The 26,237-nt window shown below is 44.0% G+C and overlaps 1 protein-coding gene across 1 annotated transcript in view; it reads left to right on the top strand.

Moving 5' to 3' along the window:
• dclk1a (doublecortin-like kinase 1a) overlaps positions 1 to 26,237 on the top strand; it is a 334,031-nt gene that overhangs the window by 243,698 nt on the left and 64,096 nt on the right. Inside the window, exons 6-10 of the mRNA XM_078222857.1 lie at positions 9,871 to 9,958; positions 13,209 to 13,317; positions 14,111 to 14,168; positions 17,382 to 17,501; positions 20,255 to 20,401. Coding sequence (XP_078078983.1) covers positions 9,871 to 9,958; positions 13,209 to 13,317; positions 14,111 to 14,168; positions 17,382 to 17,501; positions 20,255 to 20,401 — 522 coding nt within the window. The remainder of the gene's footprint in view (positions 1 to 9,870; positions 9,959 to 13,208; positions 13,318 to 14,110; positions 14,169 to 17,381; positions 17,502 to 20,254; positions 20,402 to 26,237) is intronic.

Below are 26,237 nucleotides of genomic sequence, written 5' to 3'. Positions count from 1 at the left end.
ACAAAACCATGTTGCCTCTCACTAATACGTCCATTTATTTCCAAGTGGGAATAAATCCTGTCTTGAAGAACAAAGAACAAAGAACAATACAGCACAGGAACAGGCCCTTCGGCCCTCCAAGCCCACGCCGCTCCCTGATCCAAACTAGACCATTCTTTTGTATCCCTCCATTCCAACTCCGTTCATGTGGCTATCTAGATAAGTCTTAAACGTTCCCAGTGTGTCCGCCTCCACCACCCTGCCCGGCAGCGCATTCCAGGCCTCCACCACCCTCTGTGTAAAATACGTCCTTCTGATATCCGTGTTAAACCTCCCCCCCACTCACTTTGAACCTATGACCCCTCGTGAACGTCACCACCGACCTGGGATAAAGCTTCCCACCGTTCACCCTATCTATGCCTTTCATAATTTTATACACCTCTATTAGGTCACCCCTCATCCTCCATCTTTCCAATGAGAACAACCCCAGTTTACCCAATCTCCCCTCATAACTAAGCCCTTCCATACCAGGCAACATCCTGGTAAACCTCCTCTGCACTCTCTCTAAAGCCTCCACGTCCTTCTGGTAGTGTGGCGACCAGAACTGGGCGCAGTATTCCAAATGTGGCCGAACCAACGTTCTATACAACTGCAACATCAGACCCCAACTTTTATACTCTATGCCCCGTCCTATAAAGGCAAGCATGCCATATGCCTTATTCACAACCTTCTCCACCTGTGACGTTATCTTCAAGGATCTGTGGACTTGCACACCCTGGTCCCTCTGCGTATCTACACCCTTTATGGTTCTGCCACTTATCGTATAGCTCCCCGCTAGGTTAGTTCTACCAAAATGCATCACTTCGCATTTATCTGGATTGAACTCCATCTGCCATTTCTTTGCCCAAATTTCCAGCCTATTTATATCCTTCTGTAGCCTCTGACAATGTTCCTCACTATCTGCAAGTCCAGCCATTTTCGTGTCGTCCGCAAACTTACTGATCACCCCAGTTACACCTTCTTCCAGATCGTTTATATAATCCTCTCCAATAATTTCCCTACCACTGATGTAAGGCTCACCGGTCTGTAATTACCCGAATTATTCTTGCTACCCTTCTTAAACAAAGGAACAACATTGGCTATTCTCCAATCCTCTGGGACCTCCCCTGTAGTCATGATGTGGAGATGCCGGCATTGGACTGGGGTAAACACAGTAAGGAGTCTAACAACACCAGGTTAGAGTCCAACAGGTTTATTTGGGGGCGTTTGCTACCAAATAAACCTGTTGGACTTTAACCTGGTGTTGTTAGACTCCTTTCTGTACCTCCCCTGTAGCCAGTGAGGATACAAGGATTTCTCTCAGGGCCCCAGCAATTTCCTCCCTTGCCTCTCTCAGTATTCTGGGGTATATCCCATCAGGCCCTGGGGACTTGTCTACCTTAATGTTTCTCAAGAACCCCAATACCTCCTCCTTTTTGATCTCAACATGACTCCAACTATATACACACCCTTTCCCAGACTCATCATTCACCAAGTCCTTCTCTTTGGTGAATACTGACGCAAAGTACTCATTTAATACCTCGCCCATTTCCTCTGGCTCCACGCATAGATTCGCTCCCTTGTCCTTGAGTGGGCCAACCCTCTCCCTGGTTACCCTCTTGCTCTTGTTCAGATAGGAATGTAACCAGTATCCATGGATACATTAATAGGAACTTGAAATACTGTGTACAGTCCTGATCACACTATTATAGAAAGGATATTATTAAACTAGAAAGAGTGCAGAAAAGATTTACTAGGATGCTACCCAGACTTGATGGTTTGGGTTATGAGGAGAGGCTGGAGAGACTGGGACTTTTTTCTCTGCAGCGTAGGAGGCTGAGGGGTGATCTTATAGAGGTCTATAAAATAATGAGGTGCACAGATCAGCTAGATAGTCAATATCTTTTCCCAAAGGTAGGGGAGTCTAAAACTAGAGGGCATAGGTGAGAGGGGAGAGATACAAAAGTGTCCAGAGGGGCAATTCTTTCACACAAAGAATGGTGAATGTCTGGAACCAGCTGCCAGAGGTAGTAGTAGAGGCGGGTACAATTTTGTCTTTTAAAAAGCATTTAGAAAGTTACATGGGTACTATGGGTATAGAAGGATACGGGCCAAATGTGGGCAATTGGGATTAGCTTAGGGGTTTAAAAAAAGGGTGACATGGACAAGTTGGGCCGAAGGGCCTGTTTCCATGCTGTAAACCTCTATGACTCTATGAAACAATCTTAGAATCAGGAACTGAGAGATGTTGATAGTGAATGTGAGATTTTATCCCCACATTGGGTGGCAGACTGGGAGGCAGGGTCCAGTAAAGTGCCATGGAGCCATTGCAGAGGAACACCCCAATGCATGCTCGTCACTGGGCCATTTTACTAGCGACAGGAAGGGCAGCAGTTTGGCCGCTCACCAGCTGAGGCAGGTGTTCAATGAGGCTAGTTAAAAGGCCCAACTAAGGGCCTATTCCTGGCCGCTGGCTGCAATGACGCAGCTTTCCATTCTTGCATTCCTGAAATTCCATGGTCCAAGGAGTCCCCCACCCACCAGATGCAATGGCTGCAGCCACGGCTCTAGCATTTCTGTTGGAAGGGTTTCCCCAAGGGGCCAGCGTCACTGGCGCTGGCACAGAAACAAAGTTTTTTTGTACCTGCCCTGCGAGGGCACCTCAAAATGCAAGTGCCTGTACAGGATGTTGCCTGGCATGGAGGGCATTAGCTATGAGGAGAGGTTGGATAAACTTGGTTTGTTCTCACTGGAACGACGGAGCTTGAGGGGCGGCCTGATAGAAGTCTGCAAGATTATGAGAGGCATGGACAGAGTGGATAGTCAGAAGCTTTTTCCCACGGTGGAAGAGTCAATTACTAGGGGACACAGGATTAAAGTGAGAGGGGCAAGTTTTAAAGGAGATGTACGAGGCAGGTTTTCTACACAGAGGGTGGTGGGTACCTGGAACTCGCTGCCGGGGGAGGTAGTGGAAGCAGATACAATAGTGACTTTTAAGTAGCGTCTGGACAAATACATGAATAGGATGGGAATAGAGGGATATGGTCCCCGGAAGGGTAGGGGGCTCTAGTTCAGTAAGGCAGCATGGTCGGTGCAGGCTTGGAGGGCTGAAGGGCCTGTTCCTGTGCTGTAATTTTCTTTATTCTTTCTTCAGGTAGAAACAGCAAGCAGCCATCTGTCTTTAGTGATGCTGCAAGGGTGAAGAGCTGCTGGTCCTCTGATTGGAAAGTTGATTGGCAGTAATTAACATTTATCATTTTATTATCAAGGCACTTGCACTTGAAACAATAAGACATAGCTTATCTACTGCACAAATACAGCAACTTTGATGTAGATTCGATGGGCCAAATGGCCTCCTTCTGCACTGTAGGATTCTGTAGGATTCTATGAATGGCACAGCTCTGATGGCAACTTTATGATACTGAAATTTAAATGCACATCTGCTCTTTGCCTGAATTCACTGGACCATTTATTCATTACAAAAAATAGCAAACACCATTGGCCTCACAGATATTTTGAGAGCAAAATCTGGCCCAAGGTAATTCTATACAATGAAATAGAACATTATTATTTCTATTTTCAAACTGTAGTGAAAATCTTCAATCGTTTTGATTCCACCTCCCTTATGGTGAGAGAGAGGAAATTATTTGTGTGTGGAGCTCTTCTGGTCCCAAATTACCCACTCAAGTTTCAAATACTAAAAAAAATCCATAAACACGATGGTGCGTTTTTCAATTAATAACCATTAGGAGACAGATTATGCATTTTCTTTGCGTTGTAACTGGCTGCTCAGTGACTGGTGATCCCCAGTAGGCATGTAAATTCTCCACATAAAATTTGATTTGAAAACAATGCTGCAAATATGATGTCTGGCACGGTCTCCTTCCGGTCCAATTATGAAATAAGGAGCACTATTTGATTCAAGCATCTGCATTTGTTCAGTTTTGTATTCCCTATTTTAGTTCAGTGGACTCCACTTTCACCACTTTTTTAAATGCAATATTCTGACAATATAACATTTACCTCTGAGCTGACATTACGAGTACAGCAACACATACACAATTTGGGCATTGTGTTTTATCTTACCTTCTACTAGCTGTCCTATCAATGCTCCTTTGTGGCACGCAGCTATAGATTCCATGCCTTTCTGACTTGTGCCACGTAGATAGCGGAAAGGCTTTCAGTCGGGAGGTAATTCAATTGCCCACAGAATATCCCGCTGCTGACCTGCTATAGTATTTTTGTGGCTGGGACGATTGCATTTATAATCAGTGAAAACCCCCAGGATGCTGATGGTGGGGCAAAAACAGAAAATGCTGGAGAAAGGGCGGCACGGTAGCACAGTGGTTAGCACTGCTGCTTCACAGCTCCAGGGACCTGGGTTCGATTCCCGGCTTGGGTCACTGTCTGTGTGGAGTTTACACATTCTCCTCGTGTCTGCGTGGGTTTCCTCCGGGTGCTCCGGTTTCCTCCCACAGTCCAAAGATGTGCGGGTTAGGTTAATTGGCCATGCTAAAATTGCCCCTTAGTGTCCTGGGATGCGTAGATTAGAGGGATTAGCAGGTAAATATGTAGGGATATGGGGGTAGGGCCTGGGTGGAATTGTGGTTGGTGCAGACTCGATGGGCTGAATGGCCTGTTTCTGTACTGTAGGGTCTAACAGCAGGTCTGACAGCATCTGTGGCAAGAGAATAGAGCCAACGTTTTGAGTCTGGATGACCCTTCGTCAGAGCTCAAAGTTGATGGTGGGGGCTTTGGCAATGCCCATTGCATATCAAGATGAGGTGGTTAAACTCTCTCTTGTTGGAGATGGTGATTGCCTAGCACTTGTGAAGTGCAAATGTTACCTGCCACTTAACAGCCTAAATATCGTCCAAGTCATGCTGCATGCAAGCCAGACTGTTTCATTTTCCAAGGAGTTGCAAATAGAACTGAATGCTGTGCAATCATTGGCAAACAGTCCCACCTCTGACCTTAAGATGAAGGAGAGGTCATTAATGAAACAATTGAAGATATTTAGAACTGGAACATTGCGCTGAGGAACTCCAGCGATGGCCTGGTTTTCAGGTGGTTGGTTTCCAACAGCCACACCCAATCTTTTTTTGTGCTGGGTATGTATGGTCATTGTCCCTTTAAAGGCAGCACAACCAAGGAAGTGTCATGTGGTATGGGTGATGAATCAGGGCCCAGATTGGGGGAATCTCCCCAGAGGGAGGATTTTCCTAGTGCAGAGATACTTTGGATTAGCTGCTAGCATGCAGCTCCTGTTTCTGTTTTATAAATAAACTCCTGTTTGTTTTACTAACGCAGGGCAAGGTCTTCCAGCTATTCACACTGGCAGGATCTTCCGTCCTGCCCATGATGCATCCCTGCCGTGGGTTTCCCAGGAGTTTGGGGTGGATTCAGTGGGAAATTTCCCGGCGCCAAGAAACATGCTGCAGGGGAGCCAGAGAATCTTGCCCGAAGTTTCTAGAAGTGCATCATTACAGTACGACTCCAACCAGTGGAGACTTTTCTGTCTGATTTCCATTGACTTCACTTTTGCTAAGGCTCCTTGATGCCACACTAGATCAAATGCTTCCTTGATGCCAATGGAACTCCACCCTGTGGTGTTCAGCTCTTTGCTCTTGTTTGGACTAAGGCTGTAATGAAGTCAGGAGCCAAGTGCCTCTGGCAGAACCCAAACTGAGCATCACTGAGCAGGTTGTTGCTGAGTACATGCCACTTGATTGCACACTCAATGACACTGTCCATAACTGGCTGCTGATAGAGAGGACAAATGGGGCCAAATTTGACCAGATTGGGTTTGTCCTGCTTTATAGACTTGCAAACAATCAAACTGCTCTTTCCTGAATGTCGTTGAGCCTCTTCATGCATCTTCATCCATCTGAATCTCTAATTAGTCATTCATTACATCTCTGACTTGATCATGTGAATTTTAATTTTTTTAAATTTGGTTACCTTACTATTCAGAGACATTGGCCAAGATTCTCCCCAAAAGATTCTAAGTCCCCAATTCGCATGAAAACGGGAGTAACTCCCGCCGATATTTTTAGCGTGATTTCCAGAATGAAACTCCAACACTGAATACATCACTGAGTGCCTCAGCGTGATTCACTCTGAAAATCAATAGGCGGGGCCTGTTCCAGTTGGAGAGGCCAGCAGCATAGCGTTGAGTGGGCCACTGTGCATGCGCCAATCTGTCATAGTGGAAATCGGTGCATGCGCACTGGCCCTGCATTGCTGGCCTCCCGATTGCTAGCCAGCTCTGTAAACCACCCCCCCTCCCCCAATCGCTGGCCTTGCAACCCTCGCAACCCCTGATCGCTGGCCTCCTGGACCTCCCTGGGCAAGTCCCAATGTCCCCGACCACCCACCTGACCAGCCCTGGTCACCTGGTACCACCCACCCAATAGTCCCGAGCCTCCACCCCCAGTAGCCCTGACCCCAGCCCCCCAACCCCCCACCTGGATGGCCAGCCCCGATCTCCTCTTCCCTCTCTCTGCCACTCCAACCGATTTCCGTCCCGATAGGCCCAGTCCCCCTCTGGCCCCACCCACTTAGCACTGCCCAATGCCCGGTCGGCAATGTCAAGGTGCCCCTTGGGCAGTGCCAAGGGGCCAGGCTAACAGCGCCCAGGGGACACTCTCCCTTACCCAGACCTCCTGGGGGGGCCTCAGTGGCCTCTCGTCACTCCAGCGGGGTCAGGCTGCCTGTTCCCCATTAGTGGGAACCAGTTGTGAATCACTCCTGGCGGGTGGGGGGTGGGGGGGGTGTGTTTGGGGGGGTGGGGGGTGGGTAGATGCTAGTGGGCCTAGTCCTGGGCCCGCTAATGAAATGGAAATGCTCATTTCCATATTGTAATCAGCTCCGCACTGATTTTCCGGCAAATCTTTGCCACAGAGACACACAGAGGCCCAGGCACTCAGCGGGAAGCCCACTATGTGACCTCCGCATGGCTACGTGGCTCCCAGCCCGCTGTGCTGTTCTAACAGTGCAGTGGGCTGGGAGAATTGCTCCCATTATTCCACACTTGTTTTAAGGAAGTCAGGAATTTGAAACCCAGTGAGCCAGAATTTGGCTGACAACCTGTGCCACACTGCTGCCATGTCAATGGTAGGTGGCGTTATTATGGAGCAGAAGTTTCAGTATTTTGCTACGAGTGTCTTATACCACTATTTATGCCATGCCCTAATTTTCTGGGAATGTTGCACCATTTTACAAAGACCCTCGCTGAAAGAGTTATAATGCTTCTACCCCCTTAATGATCAATAAACAATTTTGAATAACTGAATTGTTTTGATCACTGCTGCGACATAGACCATTGCAGAAGACACCAATGGATTACAGAATAGTGCCGGAGAGATTCGAAGTAAACATTCAATCACTCAGCAGGATGTCCATAACAAAGATAACTAACAAATCACTATATTGATCTTAAATTTATGCAGGATAGATGCATTACTGCTCTCTCTCTCTGCTCGCCAGCAATCCTGACAGCAATGATGATTAAGTGTTGTCTTAATCTGTCCTGCCAGATGCTTATGTCTTCCCAAGATGTCTTCTCTAAGGGCCGGGAATACTGTGGGAGATGGAATTCCCCAGGACGGTGACGTGGGGAGGGGAAGACTATGAGTAGGAATTGGGTAGAATCTGTCGCTGTAAAAAGCTCAAAAACATTGCACTCAGCACCAATATTACCATTGCAGTAAATTCAAGGCCATTATGCATATAAGTGCTCCTCCAACCAAGGATATGACTTGTTGAAGCCCAGCTCTGGTTGGACAATAGCACCTTTATGACAAGCAGATCAGAACTATGTGAAGTATGTTTTATCAAAACAGTAGTACTTGATGCTAATTGACTTCAAATGATGTCTTAGAAATGAATGTACTCTTTCATATGTGTAGCTGTGTAATACTGAAACGGTTATATATTAAAAACACATTTTATGTGAAGGGCTGGATTTTGTAGGGGGTGGGATTGACGGTAAACTGTCAGTGTTCACTGTCTTAATCCCTTTGAAACTGTCTACAACCTCAGGATGTGGGGCGTGCGTAGATTAGTTTGTGTTGGGGAAGTTCATGTCTTACTAACATAATAGGGTTTTTTGAAGAAGCAGCCAGGAGAATTGATGAGGGTAGTGCAGTGGATGTTGTCTACATGGATTTCAGTAAGGCATGTGACAAGGTCACATGGCAGATCGGTCAGAAAACTGAGATCTCATTAAATACAGGGGAAGATGGCAGATTGGATCCAAAATTGGCTCAGTGCTAGGAAACAAAGGGTAGTGGTCGATGGATGTTTTTGCAAATGGAAAATGTTTTCCAGTTGTTTTCCACAGGGCTCAGTGATGTATATTAATAATTTAGATTTAAATACGAGAGGCATGATTAAGAAATTTGGACACACCACAAAAGTTAACCATGCAGTTGATAGTGAAGAGGATGGCTGTCCATTCCAAAATAATGTCAGTGGTTGGGTTAAGTGGGTAGGGAACTGGCCAATGGAATTCAATCTAGAAAAATATGAGATAATGCATTTGGGGAGGACCAACAAAGCAAGGGAATATTCAGTAAATGGGAAGATATTGAGAGACCTTGGAGTACATGTCCACAGCTCCTTGAACGTGGCAGGACAGGTAGACAAGGTGGTCAAGAAAGCATATGGAATGCCTTCTATTATTAGGCAAGGTATTAAATACAAAAACAGGGATGTAATAATGGAACTGTGTGGTTAGGCCACAACTGGAATTTTGTGCACAGTTCTGATCACCACATTACAGGAGGAACAGAATTGCTCAGGAGAGAGTGCAGAGGAAATTTATAAGAATGTTGTCAGGGCTTGAAAATTGCAGCTATTCTGGGATTGGATAGGCTAGGGTTGTTTTCCTTAGGAGGCTAAGGGGTTACCTAATTGAGGTTTACAAGAATATGAGGAGTCTAGATACGGTGGACAGGAAAGAGAACATACATCAATCAGCTACGATATGATTGTTTCCCCAAGTTACAAGGTTATGGATTCAAGTCGCACTCCAGGCTGATGATCCTTTGCAGTACTGATGGAATGCTGCTGTGTCGGATATCCTGTCTTTTGGATGAGGCATTAAACGGAGGCCTGCTTGTCCTCTCAAGTGGATGCAAAAGATCCCGTTGCAGTATTTGAAGGAAGTTGGAGGAATTCTGCCCTGTGTCCTGACCAACATTTAAATAACTTTAACAAAAACAGAACAGCTAATCTTGATCGCAGTGTTGCTTGTGGGAGCTTGCTGTGCACCACTTGGCAGTCACATTTCCTCAATTATAGCAGTGACTAACTTCACGGACATTATTGGCTGTAAAGTACTTTGGAACATCCAATTGTCACAAAAGGTGCAATAGAGATGCAACACTTTTACAATTATTTACAACTGAGTTTGTACTCTAACTGACATAATATTTATACATCTTAGATAGATTAAAATGCGTAAACCTTTCAGCCTTCCAACACCATTGAAGGGATTGGACTAGAATTCTGCATTTGACCATTTGTTTATAACATGAAATAAAAGATCTAATTCATGTTATAATCTGATTCAAAATATGAGACTCTGCTTTTTGACTTTAATTACACATGTTCATGGTAATAAATAACGCATGTTTTCCAAATGGATATTAATAATTTCCCAAAGATAATTTCAGCAAACTCGTTCACATACGATTCAATATTACTGAAGTTGACCTTTGCTTTAGGACAGAAGCATATCGTAGCTGATTGATGTATGTTGTCAGATGCATAAGAACATGACAGATGAGATTTGATGTGATTTTGTTGCTATTCACCCACTGCAAACACATTTCTTTTTGCTGCTAGAGTTCTCAGCATGGTGGATCTTCTACATCTCTGGCATCAACCAAAGTTTGCAGCTCCATGGATGACAACGATGGGCCTGGTTGTGAAGGTAAAGGTCAAACCAGTGATCCAACATTCTTTTAACAAGTGGTGACACCATTGCAGAGCTGCATATTTCTAACTTATTATTAACATTGATTGTGTTGTCACCTATGAACCTTTCGGCTTAGTTAGAGGGGTGATGTTGCATCAGAGATGGGAGGAAGACGGGAGTGGGTTTTAATTCTTGAGGGAGTGGGAGTTGGTGAGATTGCTTTGGGGTTGGGAAACCCAGAGTTGGGGGTGGATGGATAAGGAATATCAGAGTCTGGAACCGGGGAAACTTTAAGCCTGGGAGGGATCAGAAGAGTCATGAGGGAGATTGGGTGCATCGAGAAGGTCAGAGTAGTAGTGGGTTGGCTCATCACAGGGACGCTGTGAAGCATATATACTGAATCCAGCAGGAAAGTGGAAAGGCATTACTGCCTGATGTAGCAATGCTCCCCTCTGTTAAGCCAGCAGGTTTTTTTTTTGAGGATTGGAAAACACAACCAGCCTGGGTTAAATGGTGGTTATATGTGAGGCACTGCCCCCAGCATGAGATTTAACTTGCCAACGTGCCTCCCTTGAGTGCATTTCATATGTTAACAAAAGATAGAAGCAACGGGAGGCCATGTGGCCCATTAAGCCTGCTCCACCATTCCATAAGGTCATGACTATCTGACTGTGGGTCAAAATCCTAGAACTCCCTCCCTATCAGCATTGCAGGTGTACTTACACCACATGGACTTCAATGGTTCAAGGAGACAGCTCACCACCACCTTCTCGAGGGCAATTATGGATGGCCAATAAATACTGAACAAGGCAGAAACACCCATACTCCATGAAAGAATAAATAGAATTGTGGTCTGAGTTCCACTTTCCTGACTGGCCCCATAACCGTAGATTCTCTTGTCGATCAAAAATCTGTGTAGCTCTGTGTAGCATCATACATATCTAAGGACCCAGTCTCCATTGCTCTCTATGTAAGAGAATTCAAAAGACTAACAACTCTGAGAGAAAAAAAAGGAGATCCCTTATTTTTAAACTGTGCCTCCTAGTGCAAATACTCCCATGAGGGAAAACATCATCTCGATATCTACCCTGTCAAGCCCCCTCATAATTTTATATGTTTTAATAAGATCATCTCTCATTTTCTAAAGTTCAATCTTTCCTCAAAGGCCAAACCCATCATCCCAGGATAAACCTCATGAATTTTCTCCCAGCTGCTTCCAATGCAAGTATATCCCTCCTTCATTAAGGTGACCAAATCTGTGTACAGTACTTCTGATAGGTTTCACCAATACAGTTTTCTTTTCTTTATTATTTTCTGGGAAGTAGGTGTCACTGGGGAAGGCCAGCATTTGTTGTTCATCCCTAATTGCCCATGAATTGTTTGGCTTTCTACCCCACTTCAGAGGGCAGTTAAGAATCAACCACATTGCTCTGGATCTGGAGTCACTTATAGGTCACTTGGGTAAGGAGGGCAGATTTTCTCCTGTTAGTGAAACAGATGGCTAGCTACATGGTCACTATTACTGAGTATATCATTCCATTCCAGATTTAATTAACTGAATTCAAATTCCACTAGCAGCCATGGTGGGTTTTGAACACAGATACCTTGGGTATTAGTCTGGGCCTCTCAATAACTAGCCCAGTGGTATTACCACCATCTTCCCTACTTTTATACTCCATACCGCTTGCAATAAAGGTCAACATTCCTTTTACCTTCCTAATTACATACTGTACCTACATGCTAACTTGTTATGATCCATATCCAAGGACACGCAGATTCCTCAGAACTGCAGAATTCTGCATTTTCTCCATTGAAGCAATATTGCACTTTTATTTTCTTCTTGCCAAAGTGGACAACCTCACATTTTCCCACACTATACTCCACCTGCCACTTTTTTTACATCCATTCACTAAACCTATCTCTATCCCTTTGCAGACTCTCTCTGCATCCTTACAACTTGCTTTCCTACCTATGTTGTATCTTCAGAAAGCTTGGCTACAATACATTCAGCCCCTCCATCCAAGTCCTTCATATGGATCTTCAACAGTTGGGTTGGGATTCAGATTTTTAACATTTTTACACGCACCTGACCAAAGCGTGCCTGTCTTGGGGGCAAAACCCCCATATAGGGAACTTTGTGTATATATCTCGATGGGACTCCTTACAACAGAGTATCCATCTTACCATAGACGGCACAAATTGGAACAAGTTCGACAACCTTTAGTTTATTTCTAATCTTCCCAATACTAATAATGACATAGCTCACCAAATATGTCTGGAACATTTATGTTAATTTTAGATGATGTTTTCTATTTGTTTTGAATTGTGCACTTAATCACCTCAAATCGAGGGATATTTCCTCCTGGGTGTTAAAGTGGTAGATGCACCCATTTCCTAGGGTCCCTGACTTAAAATAAGAGGGTTCTCACATAGGATATTATTTATGTGACAGTGATCACATGCAGCACGGTTGCACAGTGGTTAGCACTGCTGCCTCAGCGCCAGGTACCCAGGTTCAATTCTGGCCTCGGGTCATTTTGTGGAGTTTGCATGTTCTCCCTGTGTCTGTGTGTGTTTCCTCTGGGTGCTCCGTTTTTAAAGATGTGCGTGTTAGATGGTTCGGCCGTGCTAAATTGGCCCCTAGTGTCAGGGGGATTAGCAGGGTAAATACATGGAGTTATGGGGATAGGGCCTGGGTGGGATTGTTGTCGGTGCAGACTCGATGGGCTGAATTGCCTCCTCCTGCATTGTAAGAATTCTATGATCATCCTCTTTTCTGATGATTCCTGTAATCAGTTTTCTCTACTTAATGCTTTTTTCTATTATATCTTGTAGATTTCTATCCTGATTTACAAAATAAATTACAGATTTAAACTTTGATAAATAATAAAGTTGTGGTTCAATAAGTGAAATGTGTATAATGATATATTTGCACAATGGTTTTCAGGAAGAATGATTTATGTGCATCTTAGCACAGTACCAAAGTAAATGCTTTCTGCTCATCTAAAACTGAACATTTTGAATTTTAAAACATTGCAGCCAAATTATTGTTGGCATTAGTGGATCAGTAGATCATATGATTTCTCTTGTGGTTATTTCATCAAACCCAATAACCCATTTAACATGAACCATTTAAAACCTACATTGAGAAGGTTTCGTGTATTTTTCCACAAATATCACCAACAATATTAAAGTAATCTATCTTCCCATGAAAGCCTAGTTTTTGTGACATGTTCATAAGTTTAACTGGTACTAATTCTTACAGACCCTGTCGAGGAAATGTTCCAAGTGCCAGCATCCATAGCTGAACGTTACAAAGTTGGAAGGACTATCGGGGATGGAAATTTTGCAATTGTGAAAGAATGTATAGAAAGGTTTGTATGTAACAATGTCAAAGCAGACATTAGCTGTTCGGGCTAAAGTATTAAGGGTAGATTTTCCTTCAAACTGCACCCAGGCACAATGCAGTCAAAGAATCCAGTTAGATGAAGTCTCCCACCTCCCGTAGGCATATCCAAATGTACTTATTATAATAAAGTGAGGCAGGTGTTTGGCCTCGTGAGTGAGACGCTGCTTCATCCAACAGATGGGTAAGGCATCATGAAGGTAGCTGATGCAACGGCCTATCCTTTGGCCACATGAACTGAAGGGTCAGCATGTGTTGTGGACCCACAAACATGTCAGGTGCGTAAACACATTTTGTAATGTTCCCCCTCTTCCCTATGGATGAGTTGAAGTACATAGGTCTTCTGGCAATGGTCAAAGGCGTTGGTGGTGGGAGTGCTTATTCATGCCTGAGACATCTGCATTACTTGGCAATTTCCTCCCTGATGTTGGTACACAAGGCACAGCCTGGGACAAGTCGTTGAATGGAATGCACCTGAGCCATGAAAAATAGCACAAATCGCAAAAATTATAGATAGCTTTTTTTCACAGGCACAGTGCACCCAGATAGGAAAACTTCACCCATTCCTTTTGAATTCAAAAATTATTGTATAACATACATCTCGTTCTTGAATGGAAGTAAATATATTTATTGAATACTCGTATCATCTGCGGATGATCATTTCTATTAATTTTAAGAAACCCTGCGACAAATCAGAATAACTTTTCTAATTGCTACCTGTTCTGTGCTATAATTTTAATGCTTTATTTTCCTTCCATTAGGTCAACTAGTAGAGAATATGCTTTGAAAATTATTAATAAAAGCAAATGTAGAGGCAAAGTGAGTACTGAAAGAATTATTTTACTCTAATTGAGTTTCCATACTGTATATCTCTGTGACTCTAATAGTTAGAATAATAAATCCTGGAATATTGGAACAGGGTTCCTGTACAGGGGAAGCTCAATATCTGTGTTAGTGTCCTTGTGGTTTGAATTTTACTATTCATTAGCCTATACTCATGTATGTCTTTATTAGATAATTATTGGTGTTTCTTGGATGGATAATCAGGAGAGCAGTGGAGTGCTCCATCTCAGGGTAGAGCAAAACACAGCAAACCACAAGTACCACTCAGACGATATGGCTTATGCTATCTCCTCTTGGGAAATGCTGATGCCTTCTGCACTCTCTCCCTGTTGAAAAATATGGGAAAGATGCACACGCACCCAAAACTTGAAAGAAGTAAATACTGCAAACAAAGTAAAAATGATGGGGGCGATTCTCCCAGCGGGCTGGGAGGCATCAAAAGAGGCCGTTTAGCGGGGCACCCCCCGCTGGGCGCCACGGTCTCCGCGCGTCTCCGGGCCCCGGTTTCCGACGTCGTCAGCTCTGCGCCAGGAATCGGCATGGAGCTGATGAAAATATTTAAATCCTGATTTGAATCCTATTAGCGGGCCCGGGACTGAAATCTCTGGGCCCACTAGCCTCCCCTCCCCCGCCGCCAGGCGTGGTTCACTCCAGAGGAGTTTACAACAGCTCTCCACTAATGGCCCCACTGGAGTAAAGGGATGTCATGGAAGCTTCCCTGGAGGTCGGGGTAAGGGGGGAGGTGCCCCCGAGCATCTTGGCACTGCCCACTGGGTATCGGACGGTGGGGCGGGGACAGAGGGGACAGAGCCTGGGAGGGAAGCAGTCGGTGGAGGTTGGGGGTTGCGCTGTCGCTCTGCACTTGGGATCAATGGCAGAGGGAGGGAAGTGCTGATCGGGGCTGGCCATCGGGGTGGGGTGGTGGGGGGAGGTCATGGCTGCAAAGGAGGGGCTTCAGGACTGCCAGGGGGTGGGGTGGGGAGATCGAAGCTAGTGGGAGGGGGGGGAAAAAAAATCGGGAGAGACACTGGAGGCCAGCGATTGGGGGGGGTTGGGGGTGTGTTGCATGGCCAGCAATGCTGGATCGTGGGGCTGGCCAGCGATCAGGAGGCCGGTCCCGCTACGACAGATCGGCACATGCGCAGTGCCCCACTCAGCGCTATGCTATCAGCCTCTTCAACGGGAATAGGCCCCGCAACCTGATTTTCAATGTGAATCTCACTAGTGCACTCTGCAGTGCTGTTTGTGGGAGATTCATTTTGAAAATCCCACTTAAAAAACCAGTAGGAGTTACTCCCATTTTTACACAAATTTGGCACTTAGAATATTTTTGGGAGAATCCCAGCCATTGTGTAAGATCAAGGGTTCACTCTAATTTCAACAATAATACTCGAGGCAATTATGAGTATCAGAATGAGTTTGGAATGTTATTTAAAAGGAACGCGAGTTCTACAGACCACTCTGGGTACAAATATGTCGTCACAAATTTCACAGAATTTATTAAGTTAATTGTAATAAGTACAAAATTCTGATACTTAACAAGGCAGATCCATCCATTCACTCTGAAATACCAGCTCTCAACTTCTGGTTGACAGTGGCATTTGTCTCTTGCTCTGTTGACCAAAGTCTATCTTGTCTTCTTCTTGCTGTGTAGCTAGCAGCAAAAATTGTTGCTTATTAACTCTTGCCAGCAACGATCTCTATGTATAGTCAGTATTATCCTTTAGTTCTCATTGGCCTAAATAGCACACAATCAATCTGATTGGTTAAGTGGCACATGATAAATGTCTGATTGGTCTCTTAGGAGTAATGGTCATCTTGCTGATGCCACTTCCCATTAACTCCTGACTGCCTTGATTTTCCTCCAAAATTGATTTCCTTTCGAGCTCATTGACCCAAAAAAGACAACTTTGGGCAAGTTCAAACATCTGTATGAACTTCATAGTGACTGCTGATGCCTGAAGCAAGTCACTTAAAAACAATAACTCAGGCCAAGAGATACACAATCTCAAACTCATATGGCTATTACAAAATGAGTACAGTACATATAAAATCAATGCATAAAGATGAGTAGTAGCTAAAGTTGATGTAGCAACATACACATTACAAAATACCACATTCTATTAATACATTGCATGCTGCTAAGAAATAAAAATCACAAAAGCTGCATAACTACAACACCATTACAGAAACTGATAAAGACACAGAGATGCACAACATCTGTTGTATACTTTGAAGAAAAATGACTATTTCTCTATAAAGCATTTTAAGTTAAAAAGACAGTTTAAGACTTAGAACTATAGTTTGAGATCTAAAACTATTTTACTTCAAACAACAGACTTTTGAGAGCAACACAGCAGAACTGCCACATCCTTTACCAAAGCCATCACTTGTCAAGTAGGAATGCACCTTAAGACAAAGATGCACACTTAATTGCCTTAATTATTTAGCTAATTGATTAATACACTTAAACTCCTTCAAAATTGCATGTAACTAAACTAAAACAATTAAAATGATTAAACATGGACTTCCCTACTTTCTTTTCTCTGTCAAGAAGTATCATGCATCGCATAGGTAAAGTGGAAATTAGTAATTGTACAGGACAAAATAATGGATTGTCAGAAATTAAGGCAATAATATGCTATTCAAACAATTTAATCTACTTTTTCATTCTGGTTCATGGATTACATGCACTGTTGGCTATGCCTACATTTATTGCCCATCCCTAATTGCCCTTGAGAAGGCAGTGGTGTGCTGCCTTCTTGAACCACTGCAGACCATGTCATCGGAACATCACAGTATTCTTAGGAAGTTCTGTCAGTCATACCAACTCTATCATTTTAATCTTAATTCTCTGTCCTTTCACCTCAAACAAATCAGCCCATGAATCCTAATACATAGGGAATTATCGTTGTTGGTCAGTTTCTGCACCCGATTATTATTCTGGATTTTTACCTAAGGCAGTTAAATTCTTCCGGAGGTGGAGCTTTCAGAAAATAAAATGTTAATTAATGTTTAATCAGTGCACGGTACAACTGTGGATAGTAGATCGCTATCTTTATTTTGCTGTGTTTGATGAAGGCTAATCCCAATACCCAAAACAGCATTTTTGATTGATTTGATTTTGTCAGATAAAGATGTCAATCTGAGAATGTTGGATTAAGAAAATGCTTCTTATGCATCTGACAGGAGCACATGATCCAAAATGAGGTGTCCATCTTACGAAGAGTTAAACATCCAAACATTGTTCTTTTAATTGAAGAGATGGATACACCAAGTGAACTTTATCTAGTTATGGAACTTGTCAAGGTATGGCTATGTTGTTGGACTTGCGAGACATAGAACATAGAACATAGAACATAGAACATTACAGCGCAGAACAGGCCCTTCGGCCCACGATGTTGCACCGACCAGTTAAAAAAAAAAAAAAACTGTGACCCTCCAACCTAAACCAATTTCTTTTCGTCCATGAACCTATCTACGGATCTCTTAAACGCCCCCAAACTAGGCGCATTTACTACTGATGCTGGCAGGGCATTCCAATCCCTCACCACCCTCTGGGTAAAGAACCTACCCCTGACATCGGTTCTATAACTACCCCCCCTCAATTTAAAGCCATGCCCCCTCGTGCTGGATTTCTCCATCAAAGGAAAAAGGCTATCACTATCCACCCTATCTAAACCTCTAATCATCTTATATGTTTCAATAAGATCCCCTCTTAGCCGCCGCCTTTCCAGCGAAAACAATCCCAAATCCCTCAGCCTCTCCTCATAGGATCTCCCCTCCATACCAGGCAACATCCTGGTAAACCTCCTCTGCACCCTCTCCAAAGCCTCCACATCCTTCCTGTAATGTGGGGACCAGAACTGCACACAGTACTCCAAGTGCGGCCGCACCAGAGTTGTGTACAGTTGCAACATAACGCTACGACTCCTAAATTCAATCCCCCTACCAATAAACGCCAAGACACCATATGCCTTCTTAACAACCTTATCTACTTGATTCCCAACTTTCAGGGATCTATGCACACATACACCTAGATCCCTCTGCTCCTCCACACTATTCAAAGTCCTCCCGTTAGCCCTATACTCAACACATCTGTTATTCCTACCAAAGTGAATTACCTCACACTTCTCCGCATTAAACTCCATCCGCCACCTCTCGGCCCAACTTTGCAACCTGTCTAAGTCTTCCTGCAAACTACGACACCCTTCCTCACTGTCTACCACACCACCGACTTTGGTGTCATCAGCAAATTTGCTAATCCACCCAACTATACCCTCATCCAGATCATTAATAAATATTACAAACAGCAGTGGCCCCAAAACAGATCCCTGAGGTACACCACTTGTAACCGCACTCCATGATGAATATTTACTATCAACCACCACCCTCTGTTTCCTATCCGCTAGCCAATTCCTGATCCAATTTCCTAGATCACCCCCAATCCCATACATCTGCATTTTCTGCAGAAGCCTACCATGGTGAACCTTATCAAACGCCTTACTAAAATCCATATATACCACGTCCACTGCCTTGCCCCCATCCACCTCCTTGGTCACTTTCTCAAAAAACTCAATAAGGTTAGTAAGGCACGACCTACCTGCCACAAAACCATGCTGACTATCACCTATCAATTCATTACTCTCCAAATAACTATAAATCCTATCCCTTATAATTTTTTCCAACATCTTGCCGACAACAGAAGTGAGACTCACCGGTCTATAATTCCCGGGGAAGTCTCTGTTCCCCTTCTTAAACAATGGGACAACATTCGCTAACCTCCAATCTTCTGGTACTATACCAGAGGCCAACGACGACCTGAAGATCAGAGCCAGAGGCTCTGCAATCACTTCTCTTGCCTCCCAGAGAATCCTTGGATAAATCCCATCCGGACCAGGGGATTTATCTATTTTCAGACCCTCCAGAATATCCTGCACATCCTCCTTATCAACTGTAATACTGTCTATTCTACTCCCCTGCAACCCAGTGTCCTCCTCAGCTATATTCATGTCCCCTTGCGTGAACACCGAAGAGAAATATTGGTTCAATGCTTCACCAATCTCCTCCGGTTCCACACATAACTTCCCTCTGCCATCTATAACTGGCCCTAAACTTGCCCTAACCAACCTTCTGTTCTTGACATACCTATAGAACGCCTTAGGATTCTCTTTAACCCTATCCGCCAAAGTCTTCTCATGTCCCCTTTTAGCCCTTCTAAGCTCGCTCTTCAACTCCCTCTTAGCCAATCTAAAGCTTTCTAGTGCACTACCCGAGTGCTCACGTCTCATCCGAACATAAGCCTCCTTTTTCTTTTTAACCAACAAAGAAACTTTTTTGGTGCACCACGGTTCCCTAGCCCTACCAATTCCTCCTTGCCTGACAGGGACATACCTATCACAGACTCGCAGTAGAATGAAATGCATCTTCTAACAAAACAATTGGCATGTGTTGTACTCCAGCTGTATTTCATGGAGTCCTATCCTCAGGCTAGTAAGGCACGTTTATACTTAAACACCTTTACTGGGCGACATGGTGACACAGTAGTTAGTACTGCTGCCTCACAGCGCCAGGGACCCGAATTTGATTACCGACTTGGGTGACTGTGTGGAGTCTGCACATTCTCCCCATGTCTGCGTGTGTTTCCTCCGGGTGCTCTGGTTTCCTCCCACAGTCTGAAAGATGTGCTGGTTACATGCATTGACCATGCTAAATTCTGCCTCAGTGCACCCAAATAGGCACCGAGTGTGGCGACTGGGGGATTTTCACAGTAGCTTCATTGCAGTGTTAATGTAAGCCTACTTGTAACACCAATAAACTTTTTTTACTGGAAAGAGGAGATGTGACATTGATTGACTTGTTAGTTAACTGAGAAAGCATTCTGATTTAGTTGCATTTAATTTAGGTTTGTGATAAAGTTTTCAAATTAACAAAGCATCTTAAGTGCAATGAATAACATATTCATATATAGTAACTTGTAAGTAGTAGAAGCAGTCTCTATTGGAATATTTGGTAGGAAATGTACGTGCAAACTTAGTCATGCAGTGGCATTTATTCTTCAGGGTGGAGATCTTTTTGATGCAATTACTTCCACCAACAAGTACACAGAGCGCGATGCCAGTGGGATGCTGTACAATCTGGCCAGTGCTATCAAATACCTGCATAGCCTTAACATCGTACATAGGGATATCAAACCAGAGAATCTATTGGTAAGTTATGAACATTCAAAGAAATTTCCTTAAATAATTATTTACAATAATGACAACGCACACAAATAGACATACTGATCAATACTTTGAAATAATGTTATAAAGAACTTTCGGTTAAGGAAGGAAATGATTCATGTTTTTATAACAGATTTCAGGAATATTCACCATTTTTAGTAAATCATAAATTGATAGTTGTATTTAGAATTCTTTTGCAAATGGAAGCACAGGTAATCCCCTTTGTAAGATCTGTCAGTGTGCTATCCTTGCCTGGTCTGGCTTGTATATGATTCCAGTGCCCCAACACTGTTGTTGGCTGTTCAGTTCTATTCAAGTCATCCAAGGAGAAGATCTGCCACCAAGACCATGCTCAGGGCAACCAGGGATAGAAAATAAATGGTCTTGCTGGCAACACCCAAAACCTGAGAGTGATTTTTTTAAAATTTGCACTTTATCAATCTCTTGTGTGGACGCAGCAGTTCCCATGCATTCGAATCATAGAAATGATGCAGAAAAGTGTGGGGTAGTTCTGGAGGTGGATTTTCATGGACCTGTTTGGGACTGGATTTAAAAGGTCCCTGAGCAGCGCATCTGGAATTCCCACCTCTGTTTCAACTCTCAGCCATTCTCATAAGGGCAGGGTGTGGGTTCAGTGGAGGGAATTTTCTCATCCACCCACCACAGGAATTGTAGCAGGCAGGGGGGGGAGGTGGGCGGGGGGGGAGGTGGGCGGGGGGGGAGGTGGGCGGGGGGGGGAGGTGGGCGGGGGGGGGAGAGGTGGGGGTGGGCGGGTGGGGGGGTGGGGGGGTGGGGGGGTGGGTGGGGGGGTGGCGGGTGGGGGGGTGGGGGGGTGAGGGGGTGGGGCTGGGTGGGGAGGGTGAGGGGGTGGGTGGGGGGTAGGGGGTGGGTGGGGGGTGGGTGGGGGGGTGGGTGGGTGAGGGGGTGGGTGGGGGGGTGGGTGGGTGAGGGGGTGGGTGGGGGGATGGGGGGGGTGGGTGGGTGAGGGGGTGGGTGGGGGGATGGGGGGGCGGTGGGGGGGGGCGGTGGGGGGTGGGGTGTGGGATGGGGGGGGCGGAAGGGTGTGGGGGGTGGGTGGGGGGGGAGGACCATGCAAAGGTCTGTTGACCTCGGGTGGGATTCTTTTGGTTTTGGAGCAAGCGTGGCTGGAAAATACCATCCAATATCTGTGCTCATTAAAGTGAGCTATGACAGTATTGTGTTTGGAAATTGTGTGTTTGCAAACTTGCATTGTGCAAGCTGTCAAGTAAAGATCAACATTGTAAATCTGGAAAGATATTCAGATGAGCTTAATTTAATGGATAAAAGAGAGAAAATAATATCACACTATTGAAAGAGTAGCTGGCCTAGTATGATAACAAGATGTAAATGTTTAATCTTTTCCCATTGCCTTTACTTATTCAATCTAGACATCTATTGTGATAACTGTTCTTAAGTATGTTTGTTTACTTGGGGAGCTTTATGGGATCTTAACTACAATCCAACTACTTAATTGTTTGACAAGTGCTTGACTTTGTTTTCAGAGCTAATTTGAAGAGCCTATTTGTTTACTTAGGGAGTTTTATGGGCTGTCCAATTGTTTTGAATAGTTATAATAGGTCTTGTGGGATCTGTTCACAAAGTGTAAAATTGGCCTGGGTAGGATAAGGGTTGTGGAGTGGTAAGAAAGTTCAACTGTAAATGGATAAACCACTGGTTGTATTGAAAGCACCTGTCTGAGATTATTTTGTGAATGGAGGTGGACTTTTCAACCTGTTTGCACTCGTCAGCCTGCTCCATTTTGGTAGGCCCATCTCCAGGTAATTTAAAGGATGGACTTCTGGAAGATCCCACTTCCTGGTAGTCTTAAGACAAAGGCGGAAGGCGGGGGGCGGGGGGCGGGGGGTCCAGTCATTGGTGTTCCAGTCAATATTTATCTCGGGTGGTAGAGTGATTAACACTGCTGCCTTACAGTGCCAGGGACCTGGGTTCAATTCTGCCCTTGGGTGACTGTCTTTGTGGAGTTCACACATTCTCTCTGTGTCTGAGTGTGTTTCCTCCAGGTACTCCGGTTTCCTCCCACACTCCAAAGACGTGCGCATTAGGTGAATTGGCCATGCTAAATTGTCCCTTAGTGTCCTGAGGTGTGTAGGTTAGATGGATTAGCCATGGTTAATGTGTGGAGTTAGGGGGAATAGGGCAGGGGAGAGGGCCTGGGTAAGATACTCTGTCAGAGACTCACTGCAGACTTGATGGGTCGAATGGTCTTCTGCCCTGTCGTGATTCTACAATTCTAATCAATGATTATCCATTAATCCCCAAAAGGTAAATTCTGTATTTATCTCATTGGAGTACGAAACCAGGAAGGTTAGAGGAAGTTGTGATCGATATTTATAAAATTGTTGTTTAGGCCCTATCTGGATTATTCTGTCCAATTCTGGGAAGGAACTTCAGGATGGATGTAAAAGCCTTGGAGAGAGTACAGAAAACATTGCTGGAATGGTGCCAGAGATACAGGACTTCAGTTTTGTCAAGAGACTGGAGGAGCTGGAACTGTTCTCCTTACAGCAAAGAAGGAAATTTAATAGAGATGTTCAAAATTATGAAGGGTTTTGATAGAGCATATGAGGAGAAACTACTCCTGGCAGCAAAGGGGACAGATTGAAGGCAATTGTCAAAACAGCCAGCAGTGATATAAAGGAACACTTTTTATTGAATGTAGCGATTTGAATCCAGTGCCTGAAAGCAGATTTAATAATAACTTGCAAAAGGTAATTAGATAAATACATGAAAGTGAAAATGTTGCAGTGTTATGGGGGTAGAGCTAGGGACTGGGACTAATTGAGTAGCTCTTTCAAAGCTCCAGCATAGACACAATGGGCCAAAAGTCCCACTTCTATGGTTGCATCATTTTATGATTATATATTGTGGAATGTCGCTGCGTGCAAATTACCCGCTGCATTGGTCTACTAAGTAAAAGTGACGAGACTTCAAAAGTAATTAATTGATTGTAAAGTCCCAGTAATACGAGAGGTGATGTATAAATGCTCGTTCCTTTTCTTAACACAACCTGAAAATGTCAGAATACTATTCCCTTCATCATTTCCATTTCCATCTACTTTATGACAATGGAGCAGTCACTTTTATCTTATCTCTGGACATGTGACAGGATTGAAATTGGTATTTGCTCAGGGTCTGGTCAGAAACCTGGAAAATAATCCAATTTGATTACTGATTTACTGAAAACTCTCAGTTGCACTTGCGTTCACGCCATCACAAGTGCTTTGAAGATTGAATTTGCTATTCTGTAGTGCTTCTCATCTGGCTTCAGTAACAATCTTTATTTTCTATACCATCACTTCTCTTTCAAGTGGTTACTACTGTGCATATCATTAGCTACCTACTTGCTGCATTCATAAATCAAAGGAATTCATTTGACATTTTCTAAAATATGCCCAAGGCCTTTTTCTTCCCAGGTAATGTTGTCCAATGTTACCTAACAGTTTAATTAGATGAGAAATATTAATGATTGGAGCAAAACAGCAACATTAATGTGCTAATGAAGCAAACAGTTCTAAAGGCTTGGAGATGGATTATCATTATGTAATATGCTAATTACAAACCTAGGTCTGGGTCTATAGAATGCTAGATTTGATGGATCACAAATTGCATATTTACAGATTAACATCAATTTCAGCTAATAGTCACACTAGCAAAGGTTTCTGTTATTGCTTACAGTAGAATATCAGTTAATACTCTTGTAGTATGCTATTGGCCATCTTGACTGCAGCTTCTGTCAACCAAATTCAGAATTATAAGTGCTTAGGCTGGGCTCTTCCAGTGTAAGCTGTTCTTCAAAAACTAAACATCGGGTGGGATTTCCCAGCCTCGCCCGCTGTCAGGATCATCCAGTCCTGTCGAAAGTCAGTGGACTTTTAGCTGACCCGTCACAACCCCACGGTGGGTCCGGAAAATCCGACTATAGTTCCACTTGTGAATTATTGTACTAAATAAATTTATGTACCTAATTGGCGCAGTCAAATACAGCAGAAAGCCACAGCTGAACATGAAACAAACCCACCAAGGAAGAAAGGGTTTATTACACAATATTATATCAAATGCAGTCATTGGTGTAATATAGGAGATACAGCAGCCAATTTTAGCACAGTAAGGTTGCCCAAACAACAGTGCCATTCTGATCAGATGATGGGTGGGATTCTTCCATCTCGTCCATACCCGCGTCGCTGTGAGTTAGAATGGAGAATTGGGCGCTCAGCCAAAACTCCATTCACTGCAGTGGCACCGGAGAATCCCAGTCACGGATGAGATTGGAGGTTTTCAGTGAATGTGTTTTAGGGACACAAAGTTACCAGGAGACCGAGAACACTACCCAGCTGCTCTTTGAGTTGTGCCATGGGATACTTTGCATACACCTGAAAGGGCATCTCCCAACAGTGTGGCAATCCATCTGTCCTGCAGTGAATGTGTCAGCCTTGATTTCATGCTGAAGTCCTTCTAACTTGAAGATGAGCATGCACAGATTACTGAGCCAAGGCTGACACTGCAGCAAGTAGGTTATGAAAATTACTGATGACGGTTTAGCTAGGGGATGTTATAATGGAAAATCAGCAGGCAGCAGAACAAGAACCAACTCTCACTGAGGCAGGAGTAAACTAATGAACTTTTAAAATCCTTTGGACTGCTGTCTTGTTTTGCTAATTTCTAATAAAAATAAACCACTAAAAAAATTAACAACAAAAGTCAATACATTTGCCAAAATTCAGTTTAAGACTGCCTCCCTAAAAGAAGAAAGATAACATATAAAAACTGTTTGATTGATCATACCTGCTTGTGTGGTGGGACTTGACATTTGTAAGTTATAGGCCATCTCAGGAATATCTCCACAGGTACCAGCCCCAGGAATATCTCTGCACCAAGCATCTCCCCAGAAATACATCTATTCCCAGGCCCAGCTGCAGCACCTGACCTCAGGCATAGAACACACCTGTCCTGATCTCAACACTAGAAATGCTTCTCCCAACCTCAGACCCTTGACTTTGCTGTGCTCAGTTGCCACTTAACTGGGAATCCACTTCAGTTTGTACTTGCCTAGATTTGGGCCTCATCCTACTCCACACCCTCGCTGACCTTTCGCTTGACTGATCCGCCCCCAGCCCTTGCTGAACATTTCCATTCCCCATCTCTGACCACTTCTGAGCAACAGAAGATCAAGAACAAGAAAATGTTGGAAAACACAGCAGGTCAGGCAGAATTTGCATAAGGAACAAATCCGATTCAGGCGCAGACTTTACTCCAAAACTGTCCATCATCCAAAAGCCCATAGATACTGCCTGATCGCGAGTGTTTTCCCGAATTTTCTGTTTTCATTTCAGTTGTCCAGCATCTGCAGTTTATTATAAATCCTTGATTTTAGAACAGAAAACTGTTTAATTAAAAATATTAATCAAGCTTTAGCTCCTACAGTGATATGGGCCGGTATTTTACGACCCCGCCCGCCCGAGGCTCATAAGATCCCGCCCCGGGCCAACAGAGAATGCCATTCTGCGAGCCTCGCCTGCCCTGATTCTGGGGCGGGCAAGGTGGTAAAATTCCAGCTATAATGTGAGATTTTGCTCATTTTAATCCTCCCCAAAATTATGGGCCTAATTTTAATTCACCCAAAACCCATTCTCTGAGTTTAAATCAATCCCTATCTCTTCGATCAGATCTTTGGTAATCTCTTGTAATTCCTCCAACTCCTATTTGCGGTCTGTTTTGTGAAACACCCCAGGGAATTTGACAGCATCAACAGCGGCTTAAAGTGCCAATTGTTACACTACTG

This window comes from Mustelus asterias, chromosome 10 (assembly GCF_964213995.1).
Source record: "Mustelus asterias chromosome 10, sMusAst1.hap1.1, whole genome shotgun sequence".
Classification (NCBI taxonomy): domain Eukaryota; kingdom Metazoa; phylum Chordata; class Chondrichthyes; order Carcharhiniformes; family Triakidae; genus Mustelus; species Mustelus asterias.
Note: the sequence above shows the minus strand (reverse complement) of the source record. Positions and strands in the feature narration are given on the sequence as shown.